At 43.2% G+C, this 25,276-nt stretch overlaps 1 protein-coding gene across 1 annotated transcript in view; it reads right to left on the bottom strand.

Annotated features, from left to right (window-relative positions):
* Positions 1–204: 204 nt before the first annotated feature.
* Positions 205–25,276, bottom strand: part of LOC122925686 (protein kinase C delta type-like) — a 28,358-nt gene continuing 3,286 nt past the window's right edge. The window contains exons 2-8 of the mRNA XM_044277033.1: positions 23,781–23,907; positions 6,041–6,132; positions 4,247–4,448; positions 2,964–3,083; positions 2,300–2,425; positions 1,336–1,552; positions 205–779 (exon numbers count right to left, since the gene is read on the bottom strand). Of these exons, the coding sequence (XP_044132968.1) occupies positions 1,424–1,552; positions 2,300–2,425; positions 2,964–3,083; positions 4,247–4,448; positions 6,041–6,132 (669 nt within the window). The 5' untranslated portion in view covers positions 23,781–23,907 and the 3' untranslated portion in view covers positions 205–779; positions 1,336–1,423. The remainder of the gene's footprint in view (positions 780–1,335; positions 1,553–2,299; positions 2,426–2,963; positions 3,084–4,246; positions 4,449–6,040; positions 6,133–23,780; positions 23,908–25,276) is intronic.

Consider the following 25,276-nt stretch of genomic DNA (forward strand, 5'->3'; position numbering starts at 1 on the left):
TATGTTCTCTTTTTACTTACAGAAAGTAGAGTAGAAGCTTAAAATGTAATCATATGAGGAGACCAGTGAAATACAGCCCTGAGCAGCACATGGCTCGTCAGTGGAAATAAAACCAGGCACACAACGATATAGGGGGGAATAGAGAATTTTATTTCATTTATAATTTTATTAAGGATGGGACAGACGATTTTGGTGTAAATTCCAAATCAAAGTCAAGGATATGTTAGATCCATTGACTTTTATTGATTCAGGGGAAGGCGAAAAAAAAACCCTGTAGGGGGAAAAATTCCTTCCCAACTCCGCTTAGGGCAGTCAGACTATTTCCCTGGATCAGATATTATTAATCCAGAGGAAGGCGAAAAACCTCACTGAGCCTTAGCCATCAGCTTCAGATGAGGAAAAATTCCTTCACGACTCCACGCATGGCAGTCAGATAGGTCCCAGAATCAATGACTAAATAATCTGTCCACAGAAGGTTGGCCAAATTGTACTTTTGATTAGGGGAATGGCTGAATTGGGGGAAGGGCAACTGTGTTGATCCATAGGAAGGCGAGAAAAAAACCCTTTATGACATTTGCCAATCTGTCCTGATCTAAGGGGAAAAACACTCCCCTTGGCAGTGGGAATATAGTCCCTGGATCAAATGCCCGTACACATACTCAGTCATCCAGCGTTGATCTGTGAGCTTCAGGACCAGTGTCCTCTCTCATTAAGTGTGTTCCAGATGTTTTTCTTCAGCCCAGTGCCAATCGCAGGTCCAGTCTTCATATTTCTTCATGCTATAGGATATATGACAGGATGAATCAGTAGAGACACCACAAGATATGGTATAATATATAAAGACTGTGTGCTACATGTGAAGATCATGGATTTTACACAACCATTTAAGGTACTGAGAAAATAACCATATTTTTGTTCCACGTTCGATCTGCATTTTTTGCAGATCGCACGTGGACCCATTAATTTCTTTGGAGCCTCAAACAAAGAGGACAGCACAAGGATGTCACCCAATTGATGTCTACATCAGTGCAGTTGTACAGTATGTCCGTCCACAAAAAAAACCCTAAAAACATGTCCCATTGTTGTCCATTTTGCCAACAATAATAAGCATTTTTAAAGTAAGCGGGACGTGCAGAATGGGAAAATGCAGGACGCATACATCTGATATGCATATTTCGTGCATTCATAGTTTGTGGACCACAAAAAATATTTAGTTGTGTGCATGACGCCTAATGGTCATAAAACTGAAGCTTCATATTTGGAACACCTTAAATCTTGACTCATTAGGAATTTCATACAACTATTAAGGAACACCACTTATTTCCAGCTATATACCTGGGTCCGTTCTTCTGTTCGTCCATCGATCTTCTCCAGGAGCTCAGGAGGACATTTTGCTCTGATGACATTAGAGCGGGTGGAGGGTTTACCGGGTGACAAATGAAAACCCTCTGAAAATGGCCTGATGTTTAGATGGTAAAGGTCCCTTCTTGGCTGCTGCTGCCTCTATTGTGTCCAGGTTGAATCGCCTGGCACAGCGTTGAGGTATAGATGGCTATAAGCAAATAAATAGATGAAAATGAGGATATGATCATCACAGGCTGTCACAGACCTGTTATGAAGCTTCTGGTGGTAGTATTATCACATATAATATGATCACCTTATGTACTCATCCTCCACATAATAAGATATAGTCTTTCTGGATGAGTATAAAGCATCTTAAATGCCATATTAGGGTAGTAGCCTACACTCCTTACAGAGGTCTACCTCTAACCAGCTCCACTCAACAAGTATTTGTTATAATTACAATCATGTCTTCTTCAAAGGCATGGACTAGTGAAATCAGAATTCATAGATTAATAGAATAAGTACTTGGAGGTGTCAGATCTGCCTGAACAGCTTTCCCTTCTGGTCCCTCTCTATAGCATGTACTGTATATACCCTACTATGACATATGCACAGAAGATATCATCTTGAGAGAACCCCTTTAAAAGCTTCATAATGAATATTTGAAAATCATGGAGGACATATGTGTCAGAAGAACAGTGAGTAGTGTTTGTCCTCCGCTACACCCTCATGTGAGTTGTGGTGCTCTTCCCCACTAAGTCATACATAAAAGCTCTGTATGGTGACATGCATTCTTGGATTTGGAGTTTAGTGGCCCAGTCACCAAACTGCCATGTGCTGGGATGGCTGTGCCCACCTGCCAACATGTCCCCCTATCAAGCCCCTGACATTGAGAATCGTATATAGCATATGAAGTGTATGTAGAGCAGGGTAGAGCTTCTCTTTATTTACTTACTACAGGGATGTGTGGTGGGGGCATCCGAAGGGCTTCCACTGAGACCCAGTCAATATGCTGGAAGAAATGATGGCCTCGGATGTTCCCGTGGACTCCTAAGCGCTTGGCAGGATCTCTCAGGAGGAGCTGAAAATGAGGAATGTAATTATAACTTAGTCACTATTTTGACATCTGAGCACAAGGACCAATCAGACCCCAGATCTAACATTTTCAAAGGCTAGCTGGGAAATGAAATCTGCAATCTGATTGGTTTCTATGGGCTTCTCTACTTTTCTTTTGCACCAGTTTTGATATATTTTGCCTAATGTTTATTCTGTCTGGATACTAAACTCAGGCTGTAGTGTCAGCAATGGGAGATTTTAGAAATCAGTGGCTGCTTGTTACATAAACTCCGAGGGGTGGACTAAATATGTAGACATGTCCTCAATACATTAACTACCAGGCTCTTAAACTCCTATTCCAGTTAACAAGAAGTGATGGTTGTGTATTGCTATCCTGCTAGCAGCATCTCTGAGGGGCGACCCTTCCCGAACACTACAGTGGTGAGTACTAGTGAAGGAGATCATAGTGCACTATGGGGTATTGTAGGGAGAGATGTCTTCTATCACAGGTTGTCATGTAACATTGTATACAGTACAGTAGTGTCATGTAGGAACATACTGACCTTTTTAATGATGTCTTTAGCGCCGGAGCGTGTTGTGCACTGACTGGTAATCATTTCATTTAAGATGAGACCAAATGAATACCAGTCCACTCCGACGCCATACTCCTCCTCAGCCAGCATCTGCCAGAAAGGAGAGAAGAGTGATACACGGCTTATACTATAAACCCGCACTGTAGGTGCTCAGGCTGTGTCACACAAGGTGTTTAGCTAAATGAGGACAAGATGTTCTGCCTCCATCCAGCTGCAGATAAACTGTAACCACAAGGTCATCTGCTGCTGTAGGGACAGACGTTGCCGTGTAGCCCTTATGTTTCTGATAAATGGCTTTCATATGAAGGTGACAGAAGGAACCTCACTGCTATAGGCTCAGTGTGACCGAATGCTACATGGTGGTCCATTCATTGGAACAGGCGCATTCTACTGCCATGTTACCTCAACTATTACACCTCGTACACTCTGTAGAAGAATGCGTGAAATATATTTGCAATAATACAGAAGTATTGCTGTTAATAGTACAGGAGTTCAAAGGATTGCTGGTTCAACTTCCCTTAGAGAACACCGTCAAAATCTTGACTCCAAAATTGCCGTTTTTATGTCACGGGGGCATGGTCAGCCAACCATAAAAAAGTTATTTTCTTTTATGCCAGTTTTCTGGCGCAAGTGAAGCCAGAAATGTACGGATGATGGGAGCTGTGGTAGATTTCCGGTTAGGCGCATGGACTGGAGGAGCAACGTAGGAGATATTAAGACCAATGCAAAAAGGCAGAAAGCATAATTGTCAAAATTGGTCTGGTCCGGAAAGGGGTAAGAGGAGACATTCATCAATACATAATAATGAGAAAATAAATGATTAATAATAGTAAGAATTACCATCATTAAAGGGATTTCTGAGTTCAGAATATTTATTATATTTCTTCAGAATAGGCCATAAGTATCAGATCAGTGGGGGTCTGACTCTCGACATCCCCACCTATCAGCTATATGAAGGGGCCATGACGCTACCTGCAGGTTATTGCAGCCTTGTCCCGTTCATGTCAATGAGAAGAAGGTGCAGTAGCCTGCATCAAGTAGATGGCGTGCAGTAATCAATGAGGAGGCCGTAGAGCTCACACCATCAAAGTGGACCCTTCAAACAGGTAATAGGTGGGGGTGCCTAGAGTCGGACCACCACCAAACTGATGTTGATGGCCGATCCTGAGGATATGCGAGCAATATTCCAAACCTGGAAAACCCCTTTAATACAAATGGAATGGCAGAAATTAGGAAAACTCCCTTTTTCTCACCTCAGGAGCCACATAGCCTTTTGTCCCAGCATATTCGGTGGCTGTGCGGTCTCCAAGCATGTTCTCAAGTGCGAGACCGAAATCTGTGATCTTAATATGGCCCGTCTCAGCCACCAGGATGTTCTCGGGCTTGAGGTCTCTGTGGACAATTCCCTTAGAATGGAGAAATTGGATGCCACACACGAGCTCAGCGGCATAGAATCTGTCAGAAAAGTAACTACCGTATTTTTCGCCGTATAAGACGCACTTTTTCTTCCCCCAAAATGGCGAATGCAGTCAGTTTTACATCGCTGGATGCGATGTAAAGCGAGCGGGGACTCGGGGAGGGACTGGGAGGAGGAGCTGGGGCCGGCAATAGCGGCGGGGCGGTGCAGTCACTGTACTAAAGGCCCGCCCCGCCGCTCCGGTGTACTAATAAAATATGTAATATTCAATTAATGGTTATTAAATATGCCCCTTTATGCCTAATGGTACCTTAAATCCTAAGCGCATCCGTACAATGCAGGCCGGGCGGGCGGCAGCGTAACTCCCTCATGTCACGTGCCTGCGCCGCTTACTTGATGAATGAAGCAGGCGGCGCAGGCAAGTGACGTCAGTGAGTGACGCGCCGGCTGCCCGGCCTGCCGGCATTGTACTGAAGCGCTTAGGATTTAAGGTACTTTTAGGAATAAATATTTAATAACTATTAACTGAATAAGACATATTATATTAGTATACTGGAGCGGCGGGGGATCTGTGGATGGCACAGTTATGGGCTGGGAGGGTCGGTGGATGACACATGTATAACAGTGCCATCCACAGATCCCCCCCCTGTAACAGTGCCAGCCACAGATCCCCCTGTAACAGTGCCAGCCACAGATCCCCCTGTAACAGTGTCTGTCATCCACAGTTCCCTCATAACAGTGTCTGTCATCCACAGTTCCCTCATAACAGTGTCCGTCATCCACAGTTCCCCCCATAACAGTGTCCGTCATCCACAGATCCCCCCCCCATAAGTGTCCGTCATCTACAGATCCCCCCATAACAGTGTCAGTCATCCACAGATCCCCCCCATAACAGTGTCAGTCATCCACAGATCCCCCCATAACAGTGTCCGTCATCCACAGATCCCCCCCATAACAGTGTCCGTCATCCACAGATCCCCAGTAATAGTGCCATCCACAGACCACCTAGTTCCAAACCCACCAAACCCACAGCACACCTTTTGGTTAAAAATATTTTTTTTCTTATTTTCCTCCCCAAAAACCTAGGTGCGTCTTATACGCCGGTGCGTCTTATACGGCGAAAAATACGGTAAATCAATATAATGCGAGGATAGCACAGAAGGCTGTTAGACATTCTTACCATTCACTAAAATAAAAGTCAAAATATATATCTTATCACTGTCAACTGAGGAGGCTGCATGGTGGCTTAAAATCCCTCACCCCATTAAGCAGCTCTGCTATTGGAGGAGACCAGTTGTAGTCACATTCTAGGACCAGTTGCTTGTGACTATTGATGGCCATTCCTGGAGAACCCCTTTAGTACCTGGGAATGTGACTAAGGCTTCTTCACATCACACAGGGGAGATCTGTTCTCCTGTATGTCTTTTAATATCAGATGGAGGATCACGGCCCAAGGAAGAGAGGAGACATTCCCTAACATTCCCTGAGGAACATTTCTTCGATCCTTCTTTGGTAGAGAAGAAACGGAGGAGCAGATCTCATCAGTGTGATGTACATAAGGTAGGACGCTGTATCTAATATTTTACGGCATTTTCGGACCGTATGGCTGAGGTTTTGTATTCAGTCTTACCTTGCACTGGGGATGTCAAGCCGCCCCTTCATCCTCAGGAATTGATCAAAGTCCCCGCAGCTCATGTATTCCAGCCCAAGTAGAACAAGCATCTGTGACATAGAAGACGCCATTACCGAACCATCAGATCACATTTACTGTACAGAATATAGCTAGTGGCTTTTGAAATCCTTGAAGGGATATTCAAGTTTCATTAGGTAACAGCTATTCTTTGTATATAGTGAAAGATTATAATTTTACGATCTTTCTGTATCAGGTTGTCAGTTATTATGATCTCTGCTTGCAGTTATGAATAGAAACCTTCACTGCTTTCCTGTAGCTGCTATAAATCTGTCCTGGTCCTGTGATGGAGACATGGTGCTCAGCACTTTACTAGACACAGAACTGATAACTGTTCTCTAATGATCCAAGTGTCCTTGTGTCCATGACATGGGGAGGAGAAACAATGAAGGATCCTATTTAAGAGATCTTACAAACTGTGACGACTTGATGCAAAAAGTGCTGTATTTTTGGATTACAAGGGAACTTTTTTCCCTTAGGCCCCATTCACACGATCATTTTCTTTTTTCCAGACTGCAAACTATAGATCTGCTAAACACGGACACGTCCCCTCTTTAGCCGCATCTTGCAGATCGTGGACCCTTTGAAGGCAGTGAGTATGCTCCTCGAAGCAGGGAGTACACAGCCGTTTGAGTTTTAATGGAGTTTTTAATGGAGCATTGGTCACACAGGCAAACTACCTCTTCATTCACATGGGGACTCAGTCCCCCCTGTTCTTCTTATCACTGGGGGCCCCTGCAATCCTACCAGACCCATTTGCTCTGACATGGATAGTCATCCTGTCAGGTGTTACAGTGAAGGGTCTTGGGTTCTCCAGCGAGTGCTGCTGGCCCCATTTTCTGCTGATTGGGGTACAAGTGGAGACATTTGATAAAAGTGAAGTTGTCAGTAGTGTACCTTGGTCTGAAATGCAAAGTCTGCGTGGACAAGGAAGGGGCTCCCAGATGCCAGCTGTAACACTCGGTGCTCCACCAACACATCCGCCTCATCACAGTCGGCAAGCATGGCTCTCTTGCTGATGATCTTCACAGCATACTTCTGATGGTTAGAAGTGTCCTCAGCCAAGACGACCTTTCCATAACTTCCCTCCCCGAGCACATGATGGAACATTAATCTCTCCCTGATGTTCTCGGAGATTGTGCTTCTAGAGCAGGTTGGCAGAACACCACTGTCCTCAACCAACCTGTGTGTATAGCTACAGTACCAGAACCAAGCTGTGTGTATAGCTACAGTACCAGAACCAAGCTGTGTGTATAGATACAGTACCAGAACCAAGCTGTGTGTATAGCTACAGTACCAGAACCAAGCTATGTGTATAGCTACAGTACCAGAACCAACCTGTGTGTATAGCTACAGTACCAGAACCAAGCTGTGTGTATAGATACAGCAACAGAACAAAGCTGTGTGTATAGATACGGTAACAGAACCAAGCTGTGTGTATAGATACGGTAACAGAACCACGCTGTGTGTGTAGATACAGTAACAGAACCAAGCTGTGTGTATAGCTACAGTACCAGAACCAACCTGTGTGTATTGCTACAGTACCAGAACCAACCTGTGTGTATAGCTACAGTACCAGAACCAAGCTGTGTGTATACAGTAACAGAACCAAGCTATGTGTATCGATACAGTAACAGAACCAAGCTGTGTGTATAGCAACAGTACCAGAACCAAGCTGTGTGTATAGCTACAGTACCAGAACCAAGCTGTGTGTATACAGTAACAGAACCGAGCTGTGTGTATCGATACAGTAACAGAACCAAGCCGTGTGTATAGATACAGTAACAGAACCAAGCTGCATGTATAGATACAGTAACAGAACTGAGCTGTGTGTACAGATACAGTAACAGAACCGAGCTGTGTGTATAGCTACAGTACCAGAACCAAGCTGTATGTATACAGTAACAGAACCAAGCTATGTGTATAGATACAGTAACAGAACCAAGCTGTGTGTATAGATACAGTAACAGAACCAAGCTGTGTGTATAGCTACAGTACCAGAACCAAGCTGTGTGTATACAGTAACAGAACCAAGCTATGTGTATCGATACAGTAACAGAACCAAGCCGTGTGTATACATACAGTAACAGAACCAAGCTGTGTGTATAGATACAGTAACAGAACCAAGCTATGTGTATCGATACAGTAACAGAACCAAGCCGTGTGTATACATACAGTAACAGAACCAAGCTGTGTGTATAGATACAGTAACAGAACCAAGCTATGTGTATCGATACAGTAACAGAACCAAGCCGTGTGTATAGATACAGTAACAGAACCAAACTGTGTATAGATAAAGTAACAGAACCAACCTTTGTGTATATATACAGTACCAGAACCAAGCTATATAATGATACAGTAACAGAACAAAGCTGTGTGAATAGATACAATAACAGAACCTACCTGTGTGTATAGATACAGTACCAGAACCAACCTGTGTGTATAGAAACAGTAACAGAACCAAGCCGTGTGTATAGATACAGTAAAAGAACCAAACTGTGTATAGATAAAGTAACAGAACCAACCTTTGTGTATATATACAGTACCAGAACCAAGCTATATAATGATACAGTAACAGAACCAAGCTGTGTGAATAGATACAGTAACAGAACCAACCTGTGTATATAGATACAGTACCAGAACCATCCTGTGTGTATAGATACAGTAACAGAACCAACCTGTTTGTATAGATACAGTAACAGAACCAACCTGTGTGCATAGATACAGTAACAGAACCAAAATGTGTGTATAGCTACAGTACCAGAACCAAGCTATATAAAGATACAGTAACAGTACCGAGCTATGGGTATAGATACAGTAACAGAACCAAGCTGTGTGTATACAGTGGCGGAAATAATTATTTGACCCCTCACTGATTTTGTAAGTTTGTCCAATGACAAAGAAATGAAAAGTCTCAGAACAGTATCATTTCAATGGTAGGTTTATTGTAACAGTGGCAGATAGCACATCAAAAGGAAAATCGAAAAAATAACTTTAAATAAAAGATAGCAACTGATTTGCATTTCATTGAGTGAAATAAGTATTTGAACCCCTACCAACCATTAAGAGTTCTGGCTCCCACAGAGTGGTTAGACACTTCTACTCAATTAGTCACCCTCATTAAGGACACCTGTCTTAACTAGTCACCTGTATAAAAGACACCTGTCCACAGAATCAATCAATCAAGCAGACTCCAAACTCTCCAACATGGGAAAGACCAAAGAGCTGTCCAAGGATGTCAGAGACAAAATTGTAGACCTGCACAAGGCTGGAATGGGCTACAAAACCATTAGCAAGAAGCTGGGAGAGAAGGTGACAACTGTTGGTGCGATTGTTCGAAAATGGAAGGAGCACAAAATGACCATCAATCGACCTCGCTCTGGGGCTCCACGCAAGATCTCACCTCGTGGGGTGTCAATGGTTCTGAGAAAGGTGAAAAAGCATCCTAGAACTACACGGGAGGAGTTAGTTAATGACCTCAAATTAGCAGGGACCACAGTCACCAAGAAAACCATTGGAAACACATTACACCGCAATGGATTAAAATCCTGCAGGGCTCGCAAGGTCCCCCTGCTCAGGAAGGCACATGTGCAGGCCCGTCTGAAGTTTGCCAATGAACACCTGAATGATTCAGAGAGTGACTGGGAGAAGGTGCTGTGGTCTGATGAGACCAAAATAGAGCTCTTTGGCATTAACTCAACTCGCTGTGTTTGGAGGAAGAAAAATGCTGCCTATGACCCCCAAAACACCGTCCCCACCGTCAAGCATGGGGGTGGAAACATTTTGCTTTGGGGGTGTTTTTCTGCTAAGGGCACAGGACAACTTATTCGCATAAACGGGAAAATGGACAGAGCCATGTATCGTGAAATCCTGAGCGACAACCTCCTTCCCTCTGCCAGGAAACTGAAAATGGGTCGTGGATGGGTGTTCCAGCACGACAATGACCCAAAACATACAGCAAAGGCAACAAAGGAGTGGCTCAAGAAGAAGCACATTAAGGTCATGGAGTGGCCTAGTCAGTCTCCGGACCTTAATCCAATCGAAAACCTATGGAGGGAGCTCAAGCTCAGAGTTGCACAGAGACAGCCTCGAAACCTTAGGGATTTAGAGATGATCTGCAAAGAGGAGTGGACCAACATTCCTCCTAAAATGTGCGCAAACTTGGTCATCAATTACAAGAAACGTTTGACCTCTGTGCTTGCAAACAAGGGTTTTTCCACCAAGTATTAAGTCTTTTTTTGTTAGAGGGTTCAAATACTTATTTCACTCAATGAAATGCAAATCAGTTGCTATCTTTTATTTAAAGTTATTTTTTCGATTTTCCTTTTGATGTGCTATCTGCCACTGTTACAATAAACCTACCATTGAAATGATACTGTTCTGAGACTTTTCATTTCTTTGTCATTGGACAAACTTACAAAATCAGTGAGGGGTCAAATAATTATTTCCTCCACTGTAGATACAGTAACAGAACCAACCTGTGTGTATAGATACAGTAACAGAACCAAGCTGTGTGTATAGATACAGTAACAGAACTAAAATGTGTGTATAGATACAGTACCAGAACCAATAGTAAGGCTGTTAACAGCCTGCATTTGTGGGAGGGGCGTCTGGCTATTTATCCCCCTACCTGCCGCTCAGCCAGGCGCCCGAGCCTCACGCATCACTGCGGCATCGCGCTCCCTCTTCCGGTCAGTGTCTGTTCTTCCGGTGTTACCGCGTGCACGTGCCGCCGACATCCGCATCACCACACGCCAGCTTGCAGGTAATCGGGGCTCAGCTGGCCCCGCTCCAGCCGTGTATCACGTCCGGCCTGGTCTCTAGCCCCTGGAGCGCGGGGTTGAGATGCCGCTCTCCCCCAGTATGTTCCGCCCACGGAATTACAGGCGGCTGGGTTGGGGGAGCGGCATCCTAGTGTCATGTCCCGCCGGTCACATGCCGGCTCAGGACATGTGTCATACAGGAATTAAAGCTCAGTTAGTTGTTCTGCCCTGACTGTTTCAAAACGGGGTGAAAATCTGAAAGGTCTGAGGCTAATTTTATCTCATGGGAAAAGGGTTTTTGGATTCGGCATATTACTTTCCAAAGTTTTCCATGTCTGTAAACATTTATTATAGCGCAGCACTGGGGCAATTATACAGCCTGCAGAGATTCACCCCCTTAAAAAAGCCTTAATCTGCTTAACAGCAAATGGCTGTACATTGATTGCATATGCCGTTTTAACTCAGTGCAGCTATACATAGGCTGTTTTATAAAATAAAAAAAAAACTATAGATCTAAATTATAATCTTACACCATTATAATACCAGAATTGGTGGTCTAGGTGCAGGGGTTGTTTACACTTTACTGTTTTAACACAGCGGGTTTTGTTTCTGTCTCAAATTTGCTTCTGTCTCCTGGTCTTTCCGTTTTTTTTCTGGGTCCCTGGATCGCCCAGGTTGTCAATGTTCCTGGATCGCCCAGGTTGTCAATGTTCCTGGATCGCCCAGGTTGTCAGTGTCCCTGGATCGCCCAGGTTGTCAGTGTCCCTGGATCGCCCAGGTTGTCAGTGTCCCTGGATCGCCCAGGTTGTCAGTGTCCCTGGATCGCCCAGGTTGTCAGTGTCCCTGGATCGCCCAGGTTGTCAGTGTCCCTGGATCGCCCAGGTTGTCAGTGTCCCTGGATCGCCCAGGTGGTCAGCGTTCCTGGATCGCCCAGGTGGTCAGCGTCCCTGGATGTCAGCGTCCCTGGATCGCCCAGGTTGTCAGCGTCCCTGGATCGCCCAGGTTGTCAGCGTCCCTGGATCGCCCAGGTTGTCAGCGTCCCTGGATCGCCCAGGTGGTCAGCGTCCCTGGATCGCCCAGGTGGTCAGCGTCCCTGGATCGCCCAGGTGGTCAGCGTCCCTGGATCGCCCAGGTGGTCAGCGTCCCTGGATCGCCCAGGTGGTCAGCGTCCCTGGATCGCCCAGGTGGTCAGCGTCTATCTTCGTTTTCTAAAGCCACCCTTCGGGGTATTCAAAAGGAGGGGAAGGGGTCCGTGAGCCATAGGCAACCAGTGTCCGGTAAATCGTTCAGGGATCTTTCTTCGTCATTGGATGGTAATCCTTTTGGGCCCTTCACTAGCCTGATTTTGAAAGCGGCCATGTTTCTCACCTTTTATGGATTCCTCCGGCCCGGTGAGGTTCTGGCGGGTCCAAATCGCCATAACCATCCTCTGAAGCAGCATCTGTTATAGGGCCAGGGCCATTACACTCCCCTGCTACCTTCCACCAAAACCAGTCAGACGGGACCCCCTTCCGAGGTTAAATTCTGTCCCACGTGGAACGATTGGTGTCCAGTTCAGGTGCTGCATCAACTGCTAGCCCTCATCCAAGGTTCATCACCAGATAGCCCACTCCTGCCACACGCAGGCAAGCCTCTCAGCACCTCTCAGTTTATATCTTTCATCCGGGTCCTCGCCCAGGGTCTAGGCTATGACCCCAAGGTAATTTCAGGCCACTCATGTCGCATAGGGGTAGCCTCCGCTGCTTCTCGGCATCAGGTGCCAGCTCATGTCATCCGGTCCATGGGGCGGTGGCGGTCCTCCTGCTTTACTAGGTATATACCTAATCCTCAAGTAGAGATATCTCGTGCCTTTCGATCACTGGCTTTGTAGTTTGCGATAAAGTGTTGTACCTAACTGATGTTATTTTGCCCCCTTTTTCACTGGTGTACCCGCGCCCGTGGCTCCCGGCACAATTCAGCCACTATGTTCAGGGCAGGTTTCTCTGCGTGCACCGACGTTGTCCTAGCCCTGACCACAAATAGTAAGGCTGTTAACAGCCTGCATTTGTGGGAGGGGCGTCTGGCTATTTATCCCCCTACCTGCCGCTCAGCCAGGCGCCCGAGCCTCACGCCCCTCCCTCCCGCCCTTTTTCTCAAAGCTCCCTTCAGGTATGCCCCCTTTTTCACTGGTGTACCCGCGCCCGTGGCTCCCGGCACAATTCAGCCACTATGTTCAGGGCAGGTTTCTCTGCGTGCGCCAACGTTGTCCTAGCCCTGACCACAAAGCTATATAAAGATACAGTAACAGAACCGAGCTATGTGTATAGATACAGTACCAGAACCAACCTGTGTGTATAGATACAGTACCAGAACCAAGCTGTGTGTATAGATACAGTACCAGAACCAAGCTGTGTGTATAGATACAGTACCAGAACCAACCTGTGTGTATAGTTACAGTACCAGAACCAAGCTGTGTGTATAGATACAGTAACAGAACCAAGCTGTGTGTATAGATACAGTAACAGCACCAACCTGTGTGTATAGATACAGTAACAAAACCAACCTGTTTTCATAGATATAGTACCTAAACCAACCTGTTTTTATAGACACAGTAACAGAACCAAGCTGTGTGAATAGATACAGTAAGAGAACCAACCTATATGTTTAGATACAGTAAGAGAACCAACCTATGTGTAAAGATACAGTAACAGAACCAAGCTGTGTGTAGATACAGAACTAGAACCAAGCTGTTTATAGATACAGTACCAGAACCAAGCTGTGTATAGATACAGTACTAGAACCAAGCTGTGTGTATAAATACAGTAACAGAACCAAGCTGTGTGTATAGATAATGTAACAGTGCGGTGATGCGTTTAGTTGGACCATCATTTATTTTTTAACAGGACAATGACCCCAAACACACCTCCAGGCTGTGTAAGGGCTATTTGACCATGAAGGAGAGTGATGGGGTGCTGCGCCAGATGACCTGGCCTCCACAGTCACCGGACCTGAACCCAATCGAGATTGTTTGGGGTGAGCTGGACCGCAGAGTGAAGGCAAAAGGGCCAGCAAGTACTAAGCATCTATGGTAACTCCTTCAAGACTGTTGGAAGACCATTTCAGGTGACTACCTCTTGAAGCGCATCAAGAGAATGCCAAGAATGTGCAAAGCAGTAATCAAATCAAAAGGACGAGAACAAGAACACCATCCCTACTGTGGAGCATGGGGGTGGTAACATCATGCTTTGGGGGTGCTTTTCCGCAAAGGGGACAGCACTGTATTAAGGAGATGATGAATGAATAGGGCCATTCATTGTGAGATTTTGAGCAACTACCTCCTTCGCTCAGTCAGAGCATTGAAGATGGGTCGTTGCTGGGTCTTCCAACATGACAACGACCCGAAGCACACAGCCAGGATAACCAAGGAGTGGCTCCGTAAGAAGCATATCAAGGGTCTGGAGTGGCCTAGCCAGTCTCCAGACCTAAATCCAATAGAACATCTTTGGAGGGAGCTGAAACTCTGTGTTGCTCAATGACAGCCCTGAAACCTGACAGATCTAGAGATCTGTGTGGAGGAGTGGGCCAAAATCCCTGTTGCAGTGTGTGCAAACCTGGTCAAGAACTACAGGAAACGTTTGACCTCTGTAATTGCAAACAAAGGCTTCTGTACCAAATATTAACACTGATTTTATCAGGTGTTCCAATACTTATGTTCAGCAGTGCAAGACAAACACATTCCTTAAAAATCATGCAATGTGATTTCCTGAATTTTTTTTTTTTATATTCTGTCTCTCAGAGTGGGAATGCACCTACAATGTGAATTTCAGACCCCTCCATGATTTCTAAGTGGGAGAACTTTCAAAATCGACAGGGTGTTCAAATACTTCTGTTCCTCACTGTAGTTATATACAGTGTATGTGTGAGTATATAGATATATGTACAGTGGACGTTTGACTATATAGATATATGTACTTTGTGAGTGTATATAGATATTTGTAAAGTGGTTTAATATGGATTATGTATCCTCAGGTGATCAATATCAGAACGGCAGGGGTCTGTCATCCCCGCTGTTCTGCCTTCACTTGAATGGAACGAGCTGCTGTAGTTACACTGTACCACTGCTACAAGCAGAGGGAGTACCAGTCATGATTTTTAATTCAGATTATGTGGAACACTGTAAAAACGGGTATTCTGGTTACATTGTTATCCCCTATTAACAGTATAGGTGATAACAATTAGATCGATGGGGGTTCTACCACTTGGACCCCCACTGATCTCAAGAACGGGAACCACATACCCCCTACAATCCACCTGAAATGATCAGAGTGGTTGGAAGGGTATTCACATGGCCGCTCCATTCATTTCTATGCAGAAATAGATACAGTCATCCTTCGGCGCAAGGCAAACCAACCAATCAGAAGTTGCAAGTTGCAGCAGTCTTCATCAAATGTTTCTTTATTATTTTTTTAGAGACACTTCACACAACGCGTTTCGGAGAATAGTTCCCCTTCATCAGGTGAAAACAGTGTTTAACAGAAAAAGGTTCACATGCAGCTTTAAATACATACACATATAAAAAGAACAGGGGTCAATTAGGGGGTTGTGGGGGCGGTATTAGAGTTCAGAGGCGACATTAGCAGGATGAACCCCTCAAGTGTAGCCATAATTTATTAGTAATGATGGTGGTAGTGGGGACTTGCTGGACCCTAAGGTACCATAACCCTATTTTCATAAAATTTCAAAATATATACAAAGGTTGTTTAACCCCTTAGGGACCGGGCTCATTTTCACCTTAAGGACCAGGCCATTTTTTGCAAATCTGACCAGTGTCACTTTATGTGGTGATAACTTTAAAACGCTTTGACTTACCCAGGCCATTCTGAGATTGTTTTGTTCGTCACATGTAATGTACTTCAGGTTGTCAATTTTTTTTGTTTATGTAAGTTTTACACAATGATTTCATTTTTTAACAAAAAAAATCATGTTTTATTGTTTCCATAGTCTGAGAGACATAGTTTTTTCAGTTTTTGGGCGATTATCTTGGGTAGGGTATGATTTTTGCGGGATAAGATGACGGTTTGATTAGCACTATTTTGGGGTGCATATGACATTTTGATCGCTTGCTATTAAATTTTTTGTGATGTAAGGTGACAAAAAATAGCTTTTTTGACACCTTTCTTTTACGGTATTCACCTGAGGGGTTAGGTCATGTGATATTTTTATAGAACATGGTATTTCGAACGTGGCAATACCTAATATGTATACTTTTCTTTATTTATGTAAGTTTTACACAATGATTTAATTTTTGAAACAAAAAAAATATCATGTTTTAGTGTCTCCATAGTCTGAGAGCCATAGTTTTTTCAGTTTTTGGGCGATTATTTTAGCTAGGGGCTCATTTCCTGCAGGATGAAGTGACGGTTAGATTGGTACTATTTTGGTGGGCATACGCCTTTTTGTACTTACTGTTGTACTTTTTGTGATGTAAGGTGACAAAAAAATTGTTTATTTAGCACAGTTTTTATTTTTTTATGGTGTTCATCTGAGGGGTTAGGTCATGTGGTATGTTTATAGAGCCGGTCGATACGGACGCGGCGATACCTAATATGTCTACTTCCGTTTTTTCTCTATTTTTTACCAATTTTTTTTTACTTTATTTGTGGGAAATGACAAGTTTGTTTTGTTTTTTATTTGAAATTTTGGATTTTTGGGGGGGACAAACGTTATTTTTTCAACTTTCTTTTCACTTTATTTTTTGTCCCACTTTGGGACTTCAACTTTTAGGGGGCTGATCCCCTTTACAATGCATTCCAATACTTCTGCATTGGAATGCATTGGCTGTATGAGTAATACAGTGTGTACTACTCATACAGCTTCCGGCCTGTGAGATCCAGGGGCTGGATCTTACAGGCTCGTCACCGGAAGGCAGAGCCGATGCCTAAGGAAGGCCACATGGGGACCCGATGGCACCGCCGCCACAACCTACAGTAAAAGCCGCAAACAGCAGGTCTAAATTGACCTGTGGTTTGCAGCGAACGCTGACACGGAGGTGTCACGGGACCCCCCCTCGCATTGACCCAAGGTGCCTGCTCAATGATTTGAGCAGGCACCTTGTTCCGATCACCTGTACCTGTATGCCCTGTGTCCCAAACAGGTTAAATATCTGAACAAGGTTCTCTAAATGACCCTCCCACATCACATGACCACCAAGTGGTTACGTGCAGAATGCCGTGACTTTATATCCCAAAGAGAGACCATTAGGAATAGATTGCTACAAAAAGGATACCCTCCGATGGTCATAGAGGCCGCTTACAAAAAAGCCAATGAATTATCCCAAGAAGATAACCTTACCAAAGTTAAAACAACCACCAAAAAAGAAAATCCAGATACAAATAAGAGATGTTATAATATGAGCTTTATTACAACATATGGTGATAATCACAGTGTTATTAGAAACATATTATCCAAACGCTGGTATATATTAAAAAAGATCCCCGTCTGAAGAAATTTCTCCCGACCAGGCCTCCCCTTATTTTTAGGAGGGCAAAAACCTTAAAAAGTGTTTTGGCGCCCAGCAAACAAAACCCAACATACAAAATAAAAAGAAATTCATTACAGGTAGCTGTACGTCAACCACATCAGGCAGTTTCAGATGCAATGTATCCAGATGTTTGTGCTGCACCATGATAAGCTCGTCTCCTACTTTCTCTAGCTATTCCACTGGTGAATCCTTACCGATCAGAGATTACCTGGATTGTGGGTCACAAAACATCATATATCAGAATGTCCGTGTGGGTTACAATTCATAGGCCAAACTACACAAACGCTTAGAAGTAGGCTAAATAAACATAGGTTAAATGTCTCCCGCCACGCTACCGGACAAGGGAGCGCTCTGGGTTTCAAAGTGACACCCATCGAGCAAATAGCGAACAATTGCCGCAATATTACCAAACCCTGAAGAGACGTGAAATGTTTTAGATTTTTAGACTAAATTGCTTAAACCCAAACGGCCTAAACAAAGCTTTTTGAAATAAATTTATTATAACCACGAAACACTAATCATGGTACCAATGGAAACAGAATGTAGAGATACAAAAAGAGGATTATAGTACAATTTGAACTACCTGGTCTAACCGTGCACCAGGAGTCGCAAAATAAGTACCTAGAGTAGAGGCTATTAGAGGCGCCAGGGGGCGGAGGAGGGTTCTATACAGAACAATATAGGAGTTATGCTCATCTGAAGTTATGGAACAAGATAGGCAGCTCAAGTGTTTCAATGGATCAAGGATTGCCCTTGTCCACTTATGAAGAGATATGGATGGTGTAGAAAGGACCATTTTGCGATGTTCCATGAGGGAGACCCATCCGGTCTAACAGTCACATTACTAGAAAAGGACATGAAGTCCTACCAGTCTCTATGTCGCAGGGAGATGTATTGGATTTTCTGCCTCAACACTTTAATACCATTCGGTTTAAATGAATCCCTGGAGTATGCGAACTATTAAAAACTACTTTTTAAATATAATAAATATTTAATATTTTTTATTCCATATTCTTTTACGGTATATATAGTTTATACATTTGTGTCTCATCCATAGATATATTGCACATATAAATGTATTATCTATTAATGTCTATACACATGTTCACCAGCACCATTGCCGTCCAACTTCTCCATTCTTCCCCCCCCCCCTTTCCCAAAGTAATTATAACTTAATTTAAATTCATCTTTGATTCACAATATTCCTTCATAGCAAGACCATAATTTCCATATTTAATGCTCATCTGGGTATCTTTTTGACCCCCCTTTTTTTCCCATTTTCACCTAATTAAGTTAGATTCCCCTAAATTAAAAAGGACCTCTGTATTATACAGATATTTAGGAAGGGGTTTGCGTCCCAAGGTGACACGCATAGCGTGTGTTATCCACCCACCAATCAGACGCCGGCCCCTCTTCTTCTTACCCTGCCTGGGAACCGGAAGAAGATGGCGGTGCGTTCCACAGTGGAACGCATCGCTAACATAGATGTTGCCGATGCACCAACCGTGGGGAAAATGTTAAGCCAAAAAATCAAACTAGAGGGGGCCCACCTTTCCCCCTTCCCGTTTCCCTGTCTACTACCCATAAAAAGATCTTCATCCATACACTAATCTTCCAAACCGATTCCCCAGATTAACATCAAACAACCGGAAGTAAATGGCGGTGCGTTCCACAGTGGAACGCATCGCGATTAGGAATACTCAGTTCTTCTTCTAAGGTAATGTCTTCGATATTTAAAACAATAAGACTAGGGACCACTATGTGCTTGTAGCAGGAGACATTAGGGAATATATGAATTAGATAACTCTGGAGGGAGACTTGATTTGATCCATGCAGACAGGAAGTGGGAGGTTCTATAGACTACACGTGCAAACTATAAATACCTCACTTAGAACAACTCATCCTAATGACTCCTGACTGGTCTTGGAATCCACCAAAGCACTCCTGAAGGTATGGATCAACTTAATTCTTTTTGGACTTATTGCTATGGACATATATGTCTTCTTCTTCTTTTTAGGTTTTCTCTATGTAGATTTTTTATATGTGTATATTTGTCTCTTGGTTGGACAGCAAACATGTGTCCATTATTTTATACTCTATATACGAATATATTTTTTTATATTGATATTATTGTTCATTATTTTATTACATCATATCATATTGCATTTTTTATCAAGGTCCCATTCATTCCTTCTTTGTTGGGTATATTCACTCACAAATTCTGAATAGACCTGATCTATAATACATACTATACATATTTCTATGTTCTAGGATCCATGCACCCAATGAAAAATCTGAGATAAAATTCCCCTTTTTTGTGGGTGATTGTGTGACTATGTGTGTATGCATTGAAGCATGCGTATACACAGTGTTACACATACATACACCCATAAAAATATTTCTATATATAAAAAAGTTTTTTATTTATATTTTATTCTATATCTGTTCATATATATATATTTTTTTTTTTCTGTTAAAACTAAATTAATGTATTTATTTCTCCTGAAGAGGGCCTCAGACCCTCGAAACGCGTTGAGCCTTGTATTAATAAAATGATTGACCAGAAGCCACATGTGTAGGCGGCGTTCAATTATTTACATCTCTACATACGATCCTGGCTGGGGGGGAAAAATAGTCCCAGGTGTATTGAGTTTATCCTGGTGACTGCCCCCCCCGTGAAGTGAGTGGATTTGATTTTATTCTTATCCTTGATTTTATTCTTACCCTTAATTTTATTATTATCACTATTTTATGACCTCTAACATCACACAGACCCCGGTGAAGGTCTTATCTACATCTTATATACTAATAAGAATCCATCTGCATTTACATCACGACTATTGACTGAGTGATTTGGCGCCTGATACGTGTTTCAAACCTTTTTTTTCACGGGTGTGAAGGGCCTTTCTTCCTTTGTCCTTTCTACACCATCCATATCTCACCAATGGAAACAACCTTTGAAATGGTTTTTAAAATGCCAAGAATAGTGCTTCTTTTACAAACCGGATTCCAAAAAAGTTGGGACACTAAACAAATTGTGAATAAAAACTGAATGCAATGATGTGGAGATGGCAAATGTCAATATTTTATTTGTAATAGAACGTAGATGAGAGATCAAACGTTTAATCCAAGTAAATGTATCATTTTAAAGGAAAAATACGTTGATTAAAATTTTCAGTGTCAACAAATCCCCAAAAAGTTGGGACAAGTAGCAATAAGAGGCTGGAAAAAGTAAATTTGAGCATAACGAAGAACTGGGAGACCAATTAACACTAATTAGGTCAATTGGCAACATGATTGGGTATAAAAAGAGCTTCTCAGAGTGGAAGTGTCTCTCAGAAGCCAAGATGGGTAGAGGATCACCAATTCCCACAATGTTGCGCAGAAAGATAGTGGCGCAATATCAGAAAGGTGTTACCCAGCGAAAAATTGCAAAGACTTTGCATCTATCATCATCAACTGTGCATAACATCATCCGAAGAGTCAGAGAATCTGGAACAATCTCTGTGCGTAAGGGTCAAGGCCGTAAAACCATACTGGATGCCCGTGATCTCCGGGCCCTTAAACGACACTGCACCACAAACAGGAATGCTACTGTAAAGGAAATCACAGAATAGGCTCAGGAATACTTCCAGAAACCATTGTCAGTGAACACAATCCACCATGCCATCCGCCGTTGCCAGCTGAAACTCTACAGTGCAAAGAAGAAGCCATTTCTAAGCAAGATCCACAAGCTCAGGAGTTTTCACTGGGCCAGGGATCATTTAAAATGGAGTGTGGCAAAATGGAAGACTGTTCTGTGGTCAGACGAGTCACGATTCAAAGTTCTTTTTGGAAATCTGGGACGCCATGTCATCCGGACCAAAGAGGACAAGGACAACCCAAGTTGTTATCAACGCTCAGTTCAGAAGCCTGCATCTCTGATGGTATGGGGTTGCATGAGTGCGTGTGGCATGGGCAGCTTGCATGTCTGGAAAGGCACCATCAATGCAGAAAAATATATTCAGGTTCTAGAACAACATATGCTCCCATCCAGACGTTATCTCTTTCAGGGAAGACCCTTTGTCAACAAGATAATGCCAGACCACATTCTGCATCAATCACAACATCATGGCTGCGTAGGAGAAGGATCCGGGTACTGAAATGGCCAGTCTACAGTCCAGATCTTTCACCTATAGAGAACATTTGGCGCATCATAAAGAGGAAGGTGCAACAAAGAAGGCCCAAGACGATTGAATAGTTAGAGGCCTGTATTAGACAAGAATGGGAGAGCATTCCTATTTCTAAACTTGAGAAACTGGTCTCCTCGGTCCCCAGATGTCTGAGTGTTGTAAGAAGAAGGGGAGATGCCACAGAGTGGTGAAAATGGCCTTGTCCCAACTTTTTTGGGATTTGTTGACACCATGAAATTCTGATTCAACATATTTTTCCCTTAAAATGGTAAATTTTCTCAGTTTAAACTTTTTGTTCCGTGATTTATGTTCTATTCTGAATAAAATATTAGAAGTTGGCACCTCCACATCATTGCATTCAGTTTTTATTCACGCTTTGTATAGTGTCCCAACTTTTTGGAATCCGGTTTGTATTCATCTGACAGGGATATATGTTTTGTATCATGCATTCATCTTTCTTTTTTTTCTTTTTTTTTATACCAGGTATATTATGTTTTCATTTTTATGTATATGCCCCAAAATACTTAAGTCCCATTATAGAGGCCCTCCTTCTCATAAAATCAGAATGTTTCTGATTCTGGATATTTAATTTTAATATATATTTTCTATTTTTATTTATCTATGTGTTTTTTTATGTTTATATTTATCAATTGATGCTATTATAATGAATCACTTATGACTATCTATTTATATTTTATATATATTTTTATTTTTTATCTATTTATCTAACTATATTGAATCACTCATATGAGTTATGTATTTAAAGACTATAACTAATTGCTGCTTCTTTAGTAACCCATTCTACCATCCCGCTCCAAGTGTTCCTCTCCCCGGAGACGTGACTGCCGGGACCTAAACGCCATGTTCCTATAGTGACGGCGGCGTCATGCGATCGCGCCGCGGGCTCCCGATTTTTACTGGCGCCTCGGCGCAGCATTTCTTTCTGTAGCCGGCATTCTGCACGTGACCACTTGGCGGTCATGTGTTGTGGGAGGGTCATTTAGTCACCCTTGTTCAGATATTTAAACAACCTTTGTATATATTTAGAAATGTTATGAAAATAGGGTTATGGTACCTTAGGGTCCAGCAAGTCCCCACTATCACCATCATTACTAATACATTATGGCTACACTTGAGGGGTTCATCTTGCTAATGTCACCTCTGAACTCTAGTACCACCCCCCACAACCCCGTAATTGACCCCTGTTTTTTATATGTGTATGTATTTAAAGCTGCATGTGAAGTTTTTACTGTTAAACACTGTTTTCATCTGAGGAAGGGGCAGTATTCCCCGAAATGCATTGTGTAAAGTGTCTCTGAAAAAATAATAAAGAAACATTTGATGAAGACTCCTGCAACTTGCAACTTCTGATTGGTTGGTTGACCTTGCGTCAAAGGATGACTGTATCTATTTCTGCATAGTAACTCTCCGTGAGGTTTCAGGCATTCTCATCAAGGGGACCTACATCCGTGGCTGCACAACGACCTTTTTAGGGAATTGAAACTATTCCTATCACTTGCACAACCCTCAAAAGTGAGCCTCCATTTGGAGTATTAATTTCTTACTTGTGCAAACGGTATTCACGCTATGGTGCGTTTATCTAGTAAACAACGCCTGTTGAACACCATTCATTTCTATGGGAGTTCCGGAGAGTATAACACTCAGCTGTCTCTAGACAGATATGAATGGAATGGCTGTGAGATGAGGATAGGGGATAACATAATGTAACCGGAATATTCTTTTAAAGAATCCCAGCACTGCCATAGAACAAGGTGGTAGGATCACACAAGCGCATGGATTCATATGGACAGAGTGTTGGGGCCCTTCCATTCACTGCTGGGGTCCCATTGGCAGGTCAGATAAAAATGTACCTGAAAATAGCAGCTGTAGTAGCCATAATGGCAGCCATACTGTAAATTACCCAGCTTTCCTGGGTATAGATATAGGGAAGAGAAATGATTTGACTGTACTGACATGGATCATCCCTCCCCAAACATGGAACTACAACGCCCAGCATGTCCAGGCTGTTATTATGTGATATTAGAGCCAGGACAAGGTATGTCGGTGCCCTAGGCGGAGTAGGCATATTGCACCCCACCCCCTCCCGAATCAAAACAACTTTTTTTTTATTCACTCCTCGTTTTTGCTACCAAAACTACATCTGGAAACTTGACTGTGTGACTGTACCCTAATAAAGAGATTAAAACACCTTTCCAGTGACTTACAGGTGACGTCTCCACGGACTTCAGTTCTTCACTTTCCTTTTCTTCTCCATTTGGTCCAGACCATCACAGGCAGATGTCTTTACTCAGGGGTGTGCACCCCCCGCCACATAAGAAGATACCAGCATTACTATATGGCACATGGTAGATAGAAAACTGTTACAGATTTTGCAACTCAGCCCCCAAATTTACACAGACTCAAGATCAGCCCCCAAATGTATACAGAGCACTGTCATCCTGAAGCTACTCCTAATACTGTGCCCGCTGTGCTCCACCCATGTCCACAAACACTATACTATACACCCAGACTGCCCTCATTAGTAAGGGTGCCCCCAATAGTGATAATACTCCCCAAGAGAGCCCCCATTAGTAACAATGCCCTACAACTCCCAGCATTTCCCTGGCTCTTACATTGAATCCATCCTTTTTCACTTCTTCCCATGCCAGGGGCTTACATAGAATTCATTGGGCCCCATAGCAGGAATCTGAATTGGGCCCCATGGTCCTTCCCAAGCCCCTCTGACTACCCATCCCCGGTCCCACCAACCTTCTACCCCAGCCCCTCCCCTCCCTCACCCATGACCTGTGCCTTAAGTAGCTACATTGGTCCTACATTACACATTATTACTGGGGTTCTTTATAACCTGGGGGGTGCTTAAGAAACAGTATGTACACAAGGGGTGACATTAGTAGGTATAATGCACTATATAGCACTACCGTCCAAGCACACATTCACATTACTGTCAGTTTTCTGTTCTTCTGATTCGTCAGAAGAAACAAAAAATAAGCAAAAAAAATGATCCTGTATTTTAAGCATCCGTTATGCTCATTTATGCACATTTTGATCTTTTCCAACTGAGATCAGTTATTTTAGACTAAAAAAACGAAATACTTTTGTGTAGAACTTTTTTTTCTATCTTAAAAAAAAATGGATCTCAGACAGAAATGGCTAAAGAGGATGCAAAATATGCATAACTGAGCATAACGGATGCTTAAAATACAGGATCAGAAGAAGGGAAAACTAAACAGTAATGTGAACGAGGCCTAAGGCTTCATTTATATCTCCGGTCACTATATCCAGCAGGCTGTTCCGACAGAGAACATCCTGCCAGAGTTCACCAGATCCAGCATTGCTAGATTCTACCTTTCACTGCCGGACCCCATAGACCAGGAATGCCCAACCTGAGCCCTCCAGCTGTTGCAAAACTACAACTGCCTGGACAGCATACAGCTATTGGGGCCTGCTGTGAGTTGTAGTTTTAAAACAGCTGGAGGGCTGCAGGTTAAACTTCCCTGCCATAGACTATAATGGGATCCAGACCCCTTTCCAGAAGGGTTTCGGCCTGAGAAAAACTGTTCTACTGGTGAAGGACCGAATCCAGAAATGCTGCATCTGGTGAACTCTGGCAGGATGTTCTCTACCAGATACTGTTCACCAGAGAAGTGAATAAAGACTTAGGGTGCATTCACACGACCGTAGTGTTTTGTGGATCTGCAAA

The sequence above is a fragment of the Bufo gargarizans genome, chromosome 2, assembly GCF_014858855.1.
Source record: "Bufo gargarizans isolate SCDJY-AF-19 chromosome 2, ASM1485885v1, whole genome shotgun sequence".
Taxonomy (NCBI): Eukaryota; Metazoa; Chordata; class Amphibia; order Anura; family Bufonidae; genus Bufo; species Bufo gargarizans.